General features: G+C 40.2%; 2 protein-coding genes across 6 annotated transcripts in view; one reads left to right on the top strand and one right to left on the bottom strand.

Annotated features, from left to right (window-relative positions):
• LOC109844222 (putative germin-like protein 2-1) overlaps nt 1-12992 on the top strand; it is a 67202-nt gene that overhangs the window by 23988 nt on the left and 30222 nt on the right. The gene's annotated exons all lie outside the window — the stretch shown is intronic.
• LOC109844677 lies at nt 767-10269 on the bottom strand. The gene is made up of 3 exons (XM_020413793.1): nt 10068-10269; nt 9949-9993; nt 767-893 (listed from the first exon to the last, which is right to left on the bottom strand). The coding sequence occupies exons 1-3, from the start codon at nt 10232-10234 to the stop codon at nt 767-769; spliced, it is 339 nt and encodes a 112-aa protein (XP_020269382.1). The 5' UTR covers nt 10235-10269.

Genomic DNA, 12992 nt, shown 5'->3' with positions numbered 1-12992 from the left:
GGTCGGACCCGGCCCACGACCCACGGGTCGTGGGTCGGCCCGTGGGTTTTTTAACTTTTTTTTATTTATTAACTTTATATTTGTATCTATTAAATAAAATTTAAATTATTTTTTATTTTACTCTTTATTTAAAATAATATATATACACACACAGTGACATACATTGTATAAAGAGTAAAACATCATAAACAGAGATATATGTGGTTCAGACTTCGATGGAAGACCTACATCCACGGGAAGTTAATAACTTTTCTTTAGTTTAAATTTAAATTACAACTATAAGAGGAAAAAAAGAAAAAATGTTAACCATTAGTATTTAAAGAACCGAATTCCTCCAAGCTATATTCGTCAAATTCTTCAAGGAAATGTCTTATTTGCTGTCCTTATGACTGTTATTCTACATCGAGCTAGTCCTTTAAGAACGCACACATCTCCACATGTGCTGCTGTAAGTTATGTTCTCCATTTGGAAACAATTCTCTCGTCTGATGAAAAGGCATTTTCTGATATGACCGTGGAAGCATGCGGAGTTAATATATCTCTAATCATTGTAGATAGAACATGCTAGCTGTGGACCAGGCCAGGTTGATGGTGTGCCGGATTGATGGTGGACCGGGTCAAGGTGGGCCGGACCGATTTCTCTCTTCCCGGGTCTGGAGGTGAACCCAGCTCGACCCGTGACCCGGGTATATCACGGGCGCCGCCGCCATCGCCACCATTGCCATTGTCGCTGTCGTTGTCGCCGTTTAACCCCATGGTGGGGTTTCCTACCACAGCAGCAGGGTTTTGCCCATTTCCCCGATAGAACCGTTGGAAAACACCCTTATCCCCACGGATCTCCTCACTGCGAGAGCAATTGTCACCATCAGCTGGCTTCCTAGGTCCCTAGCATCCCTTCATAGTATCAAACAAAAACATTAACATTATATATAAGCAAAACTTAAACTTAAAAGAAAGGGAATAAGAAAACCATCTCGACATCATTCTCGTCCTGCACAATTGATTTGCCGTGATGAGATGGCTCGGGCTGATCGTTGTCACCATCCTTCAGAGCATGCTTCTTAAATTCGAAGCAGGAGAAGGCGTTGCACTTTGTTTGCTTTTGCGGGCTTGGGATTTTCTTGTGGAGGCTTAGGATTTGAGGGGTTCGAGAGGATGCTAGCTAAGGCTACGAGATCAGCGAGGTACACGATTCATCGATGTCGCTCATATCTTTTGGATTTCAAGAGAACTCTTAGGCTGAGGTAGGCTTCAATGTCGAGAGGATTTGGTTGTGCCATTTTATAATAGTAGTCGGTGCTTACCTGTCGACGACACAACCCCGTCAAAGGCTGCTCGTCGAGCCCAGAGCCACAGTCTATCGCCGAGGCACAGAGTGACAGTCTGTTGTCGACAGAGCTGGGTAGATTACTGTAGCATGTGCATATAATGACAAACCTTCTTTATTAGGCAATTTAGTTACGCTCATCTTACATCTTGCTTTCTTAATATTTATTTGTAACGGTCTTGGCTTAATTTAACTGCTAAATATATGTTGAATTTTTTTATTGTCATCTAATATGATAATTAATTTAGAATATTTAAATATTTATTAATTATAAGGAGACATAATTTTAGTATGATCTTAACTGTATGTATTTTACCCATGTATATGAATTAATTAGTTTTTTGTATTATATAATATTTGATAAATTATATTAGTTTTTTGTATTATATAATTTTTGATATTTTACCCATGTATATGAATTAATTAGTTTTTTGTATTATATAATTTTTGATAAATTATATTAATATTCATACAATATTATCCAAACCATTTAAAAGATTGCCGAACTTCAAATTTGTAAGCCCAAATTCGTTTTCATAAGTTACTTTTAGTAAAATCCAAAAATTAAAATCTATCAATATAAGAACATAATTAACACTAATAGAAAATCAAGCAACCTAGATGGATTAACCTAGACGGAATTTTTTCCGTCTAGTTTGACCCAACCTAGACAGAAAATTTTACGCCTAGGTTAATCCGTCTAGGTTGCGTCAACCTAGATAGAAAATTCCGTCTAGGTAGGCAACCTAGACGGAAGGCCGTCCTAGATGAAAATTTTCCGTCTAGGATGGTGGATCCCTCACGGAAAATTTCCCAAAAATTTTGCATCCCACCCTCAAAATATTTCCACCTTTATTTTTGCCCCCTCATCTTTCAAACCCTTTAATTTTTCAATCATCTCCCAAACTTTTCAAAACCTAACTCCAGCCCTCCACCCTTCCTCTCGCCTTGTCCTCCAAACCTTAAAGCCCCAACCACACCATCGCCGTCCTCCAGTCCCTCCTTCGCCAAACCCTAGCTTCTCTCTCTTCTCACCAATTCGCCCCCAAATCCCTAGCTTCTCTCTCTCTAATGTGATAATTCCTCGATCTCAGATCTAACTTTTCCGCTGGCGCAACGTAAGCGATAATGTACGACGGTGACAACGGGGTCCACCGACGCCGATGGGTCCTAGGATGGCGCCCAGAAGAAGATCCCGTCGGCGTCGTCGATGCCTTGGGTTCGGAACCTTCGTAGGTTCATCGGATCCGACAATGACCTTGGATCCGAAACCCTAATGGGTCAGTACCCGCTTTCCTCTATTTCTTGGAAATTTGCACTTTTGATTCGTTTCGCACCCGATGTCATACTTTCGTTCGCTGCATGCTAATATTTGATTGACCAAAATCCAAGCTTTCAAAGACAAATGAAAAAGATGAAGACAATGATGATTGACTTATAAATTTATTGATCCTGCGATGGTAGGGTTTTGGGGAGGTCGGCGTTTCATGATACGTCGTTGATATCATCGGGAGATCTCTCGTGTTTGGGCGGAGAGGTTAGTTACAATTACAAAGTTGGATTTTTTGCAGTAAATGTGTTTTGAAATAATGGTCTTTTGATTATTAAATGGAAATTTGGAAGTTTGCAACTTTTAGGATAATCATTCTGTGGGGTTTAATGTCATTAAGAGTTACATGATAGCTCAATTAAGAGTTGCATGCTCTGAAGGACGGTGACAACGACCAGCTTGAGCCGTCCCATCGCGACAAATCCTATGTGCAGGACGAGAATGACGTCAAGATGGTTTCCTTCTTCTCTTTTAAGTTGAAGTTTTTTATTTATATATGACGTTAATGTTTTTGTTTGATACTGTGAATGGATACTGGAGACCTAGGAAGCTAGCTGACGGTGACAACCGTCCTGACAGTGAGGAGAACTGCGGGGATAGGGGTGTTTTCCAACGATGCCGCTGGGGAAATAGGCAAAACCTTGCTGCTGCGTTAGGAAACCCCAACCCCGGGTTAAACAACAACGACGATGACGACGGCAACAACGGTGACGACAGTAACATCGACGACAACAGTGGCGGCGGCGGCGACGACGACGGAGACGCCGGGGCCAACGTCCAAGTAAGTTGTTTTTCTTTTTAATTTGTTTTTCCTTTTAAGTTTAGGTTTTTCTAATAATATTTCATTTTGTTTTTCAATCAAGGGTGAACAGTTAAGGTTGAAAACTCTGAGAGTAATGCTTTATTTGTTTTTTATTTGTTCAACTGCCGTCATGGTTGGGATCTGGATATGAAACAAAACTAGTGTTCTGACCGTTGTACTCGCAAATGGGGTTGTGTTCGTTCTCTCGGTTGCATTGGTGGTTGCACTGGAGTTTCTTAACTCTTGTGTTGGGGGAGCAATTATTGCTCTCGGCCTAATCATCACCTATGTTGAGGCACTGCTTTGCAAGGGTAATGCTCCCCCTTCCGCTCCCGCCCCTCCCACGCTCCCATTTTCCCACCCCGCCCATTTAGTGGGTAAATGAGTAACATAAGCTACTAATTTACAGCCTCATCATGGGCTTAGTTATTGTTAGGGTTGAGAGCTAAAAGAGTGCCACTAATTTACAGCCTCATCACGAGCTTGGTTATTACTAGGGTTTAGAGTTAAGAGAGTGCTCCAATGTGTTCCTTTTTTTAAGAGAGTTTTTGTAGCTTTTTCCTTTCTTTTCTTGGAGAGTATTTTGTTGTTTTTCTTACTTTTTCTATTAATGCAATGCTTTTTAGATATATATACTAATGCTTAGCTCTGATCTGAGAGTGGTCAATGAAATTCCAATAGGCTCATCCTTCATTAATAATGATTTAAAATAGATTTAAAATAGAACTATGGATTTTGAGAGTGGTCAATGAAATTCCAAGAGGCTCGTCCTTGGTTAATACAGATGCAATTGATTTGCTAACCCACTTTTGAATTTGTAAAAAAGAAAAAAAATGTGGTTTGCTAAATTACCAAATCATCTTGGTTAATACAGATGCAAATCATTTGCGTAGAAATCCTTCACTCCAAAATCTAGCTTACTCCACCTTCTCCAATAGCCCCGCAAGGCAACTAAGTGTGGTACGTATCGATCAAGTCCAAGCTGTGCTTGAACTTGCCAAAATGATTTGATAATTTAGCAAAACAGATTTTTTTTTACAAATTCAAAAGCGGGTTAGCAAATCAGTTGCATCTGTATTAATCAAGAATGAGCCTCTTGGAATTTCATTGACCACTCTCAAAATCCATAGTTCTATTTTAAATCTATTTTAAATCATTAGGAATTTCATTGACCACTCTCAAAATCCATAGTTCTATTTTAAATCTATTTTAAATCATTATTAATGAATGATGAGCCTCTTGGAATTTCGTTGACCACTCTCAGATCAGAGCTAAACATTAATATATATATCTAAAAAGCATTGCATTAATAGAAAAAGAAGAAAAAACAATAACAAAATATTCTCTAAGAAAAGAAAGGAAAAAACTACAAAAACTCTCTTAAAAAAAGATGAACACAGTGGAGCACTCTATTAACTCTAAACCCTGATAATAACTAAGCCCATGATGAGGCTGTAAATTAGTGGCACTCTTTTAACTCTCAACCCTAACAATAACTAATAGCCCATGATGAGGCTGTAAATTAGTGGCTTATGTTACTCATTTACCCACTAAATGGGCGGGGTGGGAAAATGGGAGCGTGGGAGGGGGCGGGAGTGAAAGGGGGAGCATTATCCTTGCAAAGCAGTGCCTCGACATAGGTGACGATTAGGCCGAGAGCAATAATTGCTCCCCCCAACACAAGAGTTAGGGCGGTCATGACGACCTTGGAGATGATAAGAAACTCCAGTGCAACCACCAATGCAACCGAGAGAACGAACACAACCCCATTTGCGAGTACAACGGTCAGAACAAATGGTTCTGGTTCCTGTCCAGACCCCACCTTGATGGCTGTTGAACAAACAAAAAATGAATAAAACATTACTCTTGGAGTTTTCAACCTCAACGGTTCACCCTTGATTGAAAAACAAAATGAAATATTATTAGAAAAACCTAAACTTAAAAGGAAAAGAAATTTTAAAAAGAAAATAGCTTACTTGGACATTGCCCCTAGCGTCTCCGCCACCGTTGTCGTCGCCGTTTAACCCGGGGTTGGGCTTTTCTAACGTAGCAACATGGTTTTGCCTATTTCCCCAGAGGAACTATTGAAAAATACCCCTATCCTCGTGGTTCTCCTCAGTGCCAGGGCGATTGTCACTATCAGCTGACTTCCTAGGTCTCCACTATCCCTTCACAATATAAAGCAAAAACATTAACGTTATATATATAAACAAAAAAGTTAAACTTAAAAAGAGAAGAAAATCATCTCGACGTCATTCTCGTCCTGCACATATGATTTGCCGCGATGGGACGACTCGGGCTGGTCGTTTTCATTGTCCTTCAGAGCATAATTCTTAAATCCGAAGCAGGAAAAGGCGTGGCGCTTGTTTGCTTTTGCGGGCTTGGGATTTGAGGGGTTTTCTCGTGTGGGCTCAGGATTTGAGGGGCTCGAGAGGATGCTAGCTGAGGCTACGAGATTAGCAGGGTAAGAATCTCCGTTGTCGCTCATATCTTCTTTTGGATTTCAAGAGAGCTCTAGGGCTGAGGTAGGCTTCAGTACCGAGAGGACTTGGTTGTGCCATTTTATAATAGTAGGTGACGCCTACCTGTTGACGACACAGCCTCGTCAAAGGCTGCTCGCCGAGCCCAGAGCCATAGTCTGTCGCCGAGGCACAGAGCGACAGTCTGTTGTCGACATAGCTGGGCAGATTATTGAAGCATGTGCATATAAAGACAAACCTTCTTTATTAGGCAATTTAGTTACGCTCATCTTGCATCTTGTTTTCTTAATATTTATTTGTAACGACGTCGGCTTAATTTAACTGCTAAATATATGTTGAATTTTTTATTGTCGATTAATATGATAATTAATTTAGAATATTAAAATATTTATCAATTATAAGAAGACATAATTTTAGTACGATCTTAACTGTATTTATTTTACCCATGTATATGAATTAATTAGTTTTTTATATTATATAATTTTTGATAAATTATATTAATATTCATACAATATTATCCAAACCATTTAAAAGATTGCCGAACTTCAAATTTATAAGCCCAGATTCGTTTCTGTAAGTAACTTTTAGTGAAATCCAAAAATTAAAATCTATCTATATAAGAACGTAATTAATCTGATGGGTTAAATGACAAACCTTAAATGAAATAATGATATGTAACCAAAATATGCCTTATCATAAGATACTTAAGATTATCATAAATAAATTGCAACTAATGCATTAGGCGTCTAAAAAAGAGGACACAACCTCTTTGCGCCAAATACCACCATAATATAAATTACTACTTCAGGGAAAATATGTTCCTATATCTAAAAACATCCCAAAAAATTAAATACTAAAAACTAGATAACTTAGTCTCTCTTTTGTGCGTATAATTGTACATCCAAACAACGCAAACTCATTTCACCTCAAAATGGAAATTACTTTTACCAGAAACATCTTTCTATGAAAAAAATGAAGAAGTTGTAGCGTAGGAACCTCCTTGGAAGCCCAACTCCACAGTAAACTAAGACATCAAAACTTATGTTACATAGTAGATGTCAAAAAAACCCCTCATACCCATCATTATAGAGAACCTGGTCCAGAACTAACGACCAAAATAGTTTGAACATAACTAAGAACTTCAACCTTGCAAATTACCTCCTAAATTACCCTAAAAGACTGCTAAAACACAACTCTTTACCATTTCCAATTCTTCTGAAGAGAACCCAACCAATTAAAGCCAGAGATTCTTATCACAAAGCATGTGGTCTATGGAGCAATATCTACATGCTTGATACTGAAACAAAAAACTTAATTTCTCTTTAAGAAGCTCAACAACATCAGTTTGTCAGTTCTTCACTTGATCATTGAGGGAAAACAGCCAAAAAACTTAAATATCAGTTCTTCCTGTGCACTATTTTTATTAGTTAGGGGTGTTTCCAAAGCTCTCCAACGAAGTTCAATTAATATCCAAAGCTTTAATATTTTAATAAAGAACTGTGCCTTTTATGGAGTTGATCAGTTATATCCAAATTCAATTAAACCACATAAAACGACAAATTTCTTTGTGAAAATATGGTACATATGTAACAGCTTTTAACACTTGTTCTAATCTTCCTCAAGCATCCATTTTTCATTCACTTTTGCAGAGCCATAGTTTTAGAAATTGCTATTGGCTCATTAGTAATGAGTTTGTTTTAGCATGCATTTAACAATCAAGAAGCTGCATATTTTCCAACTACACTAACAAATTTTCTGAAGTAATTGCCTCCCCAAGAACTTCACAACTACAGAATTACTATATTACCCTTTCCCTTTGACGCCCACCATAACCTCCCATTCTTCATCTCCTCCAACCGTATCATTGGCGATGGATTCGTACGAGCACCTCCAGGTCTCTCTCAACCCCGATGGATCCCTCTCCCGCCGCGCTAAGATGCCCCTCATCCCCCTCCACCCCCCCGCCACCGCCACACCCTCTCCTGGGACACCCCCCTTAACCAGCCTACAACACCTCCCTCCGCCTCTACCTTCTCAAACCCTAACCCTAGCCTTAGCTCCCCCGTCGTCCTCTACTTCCACGGAGGCAGCTTTCGTTCCTCTTCTCGCCCGCCCCCCGCCTTGTCCCCCCTCCTCCGCCCCGCTCTGCCCACATCCCCGCCGTTGGCCGCCTCCGTCGCCTTACCTCTTCGCCCCCAAGCACCGCCTCCTCGTCGCCTACGACGACGTCCGTCAATGCCCTCCTCTTCCTCCGCGACCAGGCCTTCAGCCCCACCGCCCCTAGCTCGGAGCTTACGCGCGACTTCTCGCAACGTTCTCCATCATGGGCTCCAGCCGCCGCGCACACATCGCCTTCCACCTCGGGCCTCGCATCGATGGGCCCTACCTACCCCGTTTGAAGATCAACAGGCCTGACATGAAACCCAGCCCTATTTTCGGCGGCGGAGGCGAGGGCCGACGTTAGCAAGCAGCATCCGGCTGGGAGACAAGATCCTGCCTTTGGAGTCCGCTGAAACGACCCGAATGTGGGCAGCTGGCTCTGCTGTGTGGCGCGGCTGATTGGGACCATGAATACCTACGATCTCCGATGAGGGTTTCGGTGGAGAGGGCAGAGGCTACGAAGGTGCCTAGTGAGGGGTTCGATGCGCGGAAACCCCCGGCTTTGAATCGATCGACAAAGCTGGGTAGAATACTGTAGCAGGTGCATATAAAGACAAACCTTCTTTATTAGGCAAAAGCTTGTTTGCTTTTGCGGACTCGGGATTTGAAGGATTTTTTGGTGGGGGCTCAGGATTTGAGGGGCTCGAGAGGATGCTAGTTGATACTTTTGCGGGCTCAGGATTTGAGGGGCTCGAGAGGATGCTAGCTGATGCTTTTGCGGGCTCGAGATTTGAGGGATATTTTGGTGAGGGCTCGGGATTTGAGGGGCTCGAGAGGATGCTAGCTGAGGCTACGAGATCAACAGGGTAAGATTCACCACTGTCGCTCATGTCTTCTTTTAGATTTCAAGAGAGCTCTAAGGTTGAGGTAGGCTTCAGTACTGAGAGGATTTGGTTGTGCCATTTTATACAAGTAGCCGACACCTACCTGTCAACGACAGCCACCGTCAAAGGCTGCTTGTCCAGTCCAGAGCCACAGTCTGTCACAGAGGCATTGCGACAGTCTGTTGTCGATAGAGTTAGGCAGATTACTTTAGCAGGTGCAATTAAAGCCAGAGATTCTTATCATAAAGCATGTGGTCTATGAAGCAATATCTACATGCTTGTTACTGAAACTAATTAATTCATATACATGGGTAAAATAAATACAGATAAGATCGTATTAAAATTATGTCTCCTTATAATTAATAAATATTTTAATATTCTAAATTAATTATCATATTAGATGACAATAAAAAAATTTAACATATATTTAGCAGTTAAATTAAACTGACATCGTTACAAATAAATATTATGAAAACAAGATGTAAGATGAGCATAACTTAATTGCCTAATAAACAAGGTTTGTCTTTATATGCACTTGCTACAGTAATCTACCCAGCTCTTGCCGACAACAGATTGTCGCTCTATGCCTCGGCGACAAACTGTGGCAGTGGGCTCGGCGAGCAACCTTTGACGGGGCAGTGTTGTCGACAAGCAGGCGCCGACTACTATTATAAAATGGTACAACTAAGTCCTCTCGGTACTGAAGCCTACCTCAGTCCAAGAGCTCTCTTGAAATCCAAAAGAAGATATGAGCGACAACAGTGAATCTTACCCTGCTGATCTCGTAGCCTCAGCTAGCATCCTCTCGAGCCCCTCAAATCCTGAGCCCACACGGGAAAACCCCTCAAATCCCGAGCCCGCAAAAGTAAATAAGCGCCACACCTTCTCCTACTTCGGATTTAAGGATCATGCTCTGAAGGACGGTGACAACGACCAGCCCGAGCCATCCCATCGCGGCAAATCAGATGTACAGGACGAGAATGGCGTCGAGATGGTTTTCTCTTTCTTTTAAAATGTCACATTCACCTCTTCAACAACTCCTTTACTAATCCTTTCTTCGCCAACGAATTCCTGTTTAAAAAAGAATAATGCATGAGACATGTAATAAAGAGACTTTAAAAACTATGAGGTAAAGTAATACTTACCTAATCCCATGGACACTTCTAACTTCTGAACATGAGAAAATGACCGCTTCAGAGCCCTGTTCCAGAAATTTAAACAACATTCGGCAACTTTCAGTCTTATCATCTAATAGGATTTGAAAGGAGATGGATTGGCTCCTTATTTGTTGATGATGACCAGTAAGGCCCATGAAGAACAGATGAAATTATTTTGGGATTTGTTTGCAAGCAGCTTGAAACCTATAAGAAAGGAAAATTTAGTTGTCAAATAAGGACGCGGTATGCATTTAATCAATTTGAAAAGCTCTAAATGAATGACAGGAGCTTTTGAACAAGCACAGGCATAGGCGGAGCTTCTTTTGTGGGGAAAAAACTGTCATCGGATAGTAAATAATGGGTGGTTAAGGTCAATACCCCTATACACATATATAACCTAAGGTTCAATAGAGTACTATCTCAAGATTTTGTTAGTCAAAATGAAAAACAAAATAAACCAAAAGCACAAACATAGGCGGAGCTTCTTTTATGGGGGAAAAAACTGTCATCCGCTAGCAAACAATGGGTGGTTAAGGAAAAAACTGTCATCCGCTAGCAAACAATGGGTGGTTAAGGTCAATACTACACACATGCACGCATATATATATATATAAAAGCAAGGGTGGTTTGCTTCTTTGTTTGGGTTCATACAAATTAAATTTCAACAAGTACTAATAATATTAATAACCCTCCACACCTAAAATAACTTTTATTAGTATTATTCTATCTCCAACTCTTCTCACCTCTACAACACTTTTGTTTATTATATTATCTATAAGAACTCCCACTCCATTCATATTCTTCTCTTTTCCAGTGTACCAAAGTTTATACCCGGTCTTTTCAATTTCTATAGATATCTCACCTATCCGTTTAGTTTTTTATAAACAAATTATATTTATCTTTCTTCTAATCAAGACATCCATTAATTCCATCGTCTTTCTGGTAAGTGTACCTATGTTTCAAGTAGCTAATCTAATTCTATTTTCTTATAAAAGCCTCCTACCATTTTTCCTTTTTAGACCGTTCTAGTCTATGCCTTATACTATTAGGTAACTTGTTAGAAGATTATATATTCTTAGAACACCATTGCTTACTTGTCAATACACCGGGGTGACATCGATGTAATTGTAATGCGTCGCTTCTGGGGGACACCATAGCAAACCACCCTTGCTTATCATTGCATCGGGGTGGAACCGATGCAACGCATCGCGGTGGGGACGCCTCAACAAGTATATAATATAATTTATTTTTCATGTAGATCCGACTAGGTTTTATACTGGCTGTCCGGTACCTAACACAACCCACTTTTATCCTGGCTTGGGAGAGGTAGTGCTGAAAAACAACACTACCTGTCGCAAAATTCTCTTGGTGTAAACCTATGGTCTTGTGGGTATACATTAAAAGATAGGATAAGAAATAAGTGTATCCGTAGTAAATTAGAGATTACGCCTATCGAGGATAAAATAAGAGAATAGATTAAGATGGGTTGGTCATGTACAACGGAGACCTCTTAACGGAGTTTTGTTGTTAATGGAGTTAGGAGATCTAGAGATAGACCTAGAGTGACTTTATTAGAAGCAATTAAGAAGGATATGATTAAGACTAACTTAACGGAGGAGATGATTGAATGGAATGGAAAAATAAGATTCATATAGCCAACCCCAAACATTTGGGATAAAGGCTTGGTTATTGTTGTTGTTATTGTAAAGCTAAAATTGATGATCTGGCAACATGATAAAAACGAAACTACGACATTTACACTAAACATCAATAAATTATGAAAAAGGTAACATTCAGTGTCCACCAACAAATCACGTCATATAAGTAAACATCAAATCTAATGTATCACTAATCTCTTCCCTATCCCTGTTAGAGATGAAGTTATTTGGTTCTTGACCTGCTCGGGTAGCTTCACCTTGAATTCCTTTTTCACCTTCATCTCAGATGGAGGTACCCGCAACCCTTATCATTCTATTGTTTGGCACAACCCTCTCCCTAGCAGGGTTAAATCCTTCACGTGGATTCTCTCTATGGACAAACTTAATACCAAGGACAGGCTCATTGCTAAAGGGTGGTCTGGTAACCCATCCTGCTCCTTCTGTTCCAGCGACACAGAATCCCACAACCACCTCTTCATTCTCTGTCAGATGGCTACAGATCTGGGACATTTTTCTCCCCATCAACGGTATACACGCTCCCCTTATATCCATTCACCATTGCTTCGATATGTGTCTTAACAAAGACATTGCACCTACCGTGAGGCTTCTGTGGAGAGTTGTATTCCCTACCATCTGCTGGGTTATATGGACTACTCATAATAATCTCATATTCAATTGAACCATGCCTAATCATCATCATATGACATCCAATATAGCTTACTACCTCACTTTCTAGACAGGTTCGACAACCTCAAAACGAGCTCTTAAGCTCAAGGCTATTGTTCGGGAAAGGGGGATTTCTGACCTGATCGCCTCAAGCAAAGATAGCAACAGAGGAGCAGGCAACAATTAGGTTTATCATCAGCTTTGGAGATTGACAGTTTTTTTTGGGTTTTTGTGCACACATAGTGTCCCCTAACAGACTATCTTCTAGTTTTTGGTGTGCTAAACTTAGCGTTGTGGTGGGTGGTAAGCTATAAGCATTTTTGTATATTCTTTTGTATATCTATGGGTGATTTTACTTTGCTCCTCTATTGAGTAGAGTGACGACATAGGTCCTCTCCTTTACCAAATTTGGATCTATCGTTAAATCACAACTAGATGTAATATATGTAAATACTTTTAGCTTCTTATTTATACAATGATAGGGCATCTTATCCTATTTTACTTCAAAAAAAAAAAAGTATCACTAATCATAACCGGACAAACAATTAAAATCACAAAATTTCACTACACAAAGAAACAAATTACCATG

This window comes from Asparagus officinalis, chromosome 6, assembly GCF_001876935.1.
Source record: "Asparagus officinalis chromosome 6, Aspof.V1, whole genome shotgun sequence".
Lineage (NCBI taxonomy): Eukaryota > Viridiplantae > Streptophyta > Magnoliopsida > Asparagales > Asparagaceae > Asparagus > Asparagus officinalis.
This window is presented reverse-complemented; position numbering and strand designations above follow the sequence as displayed.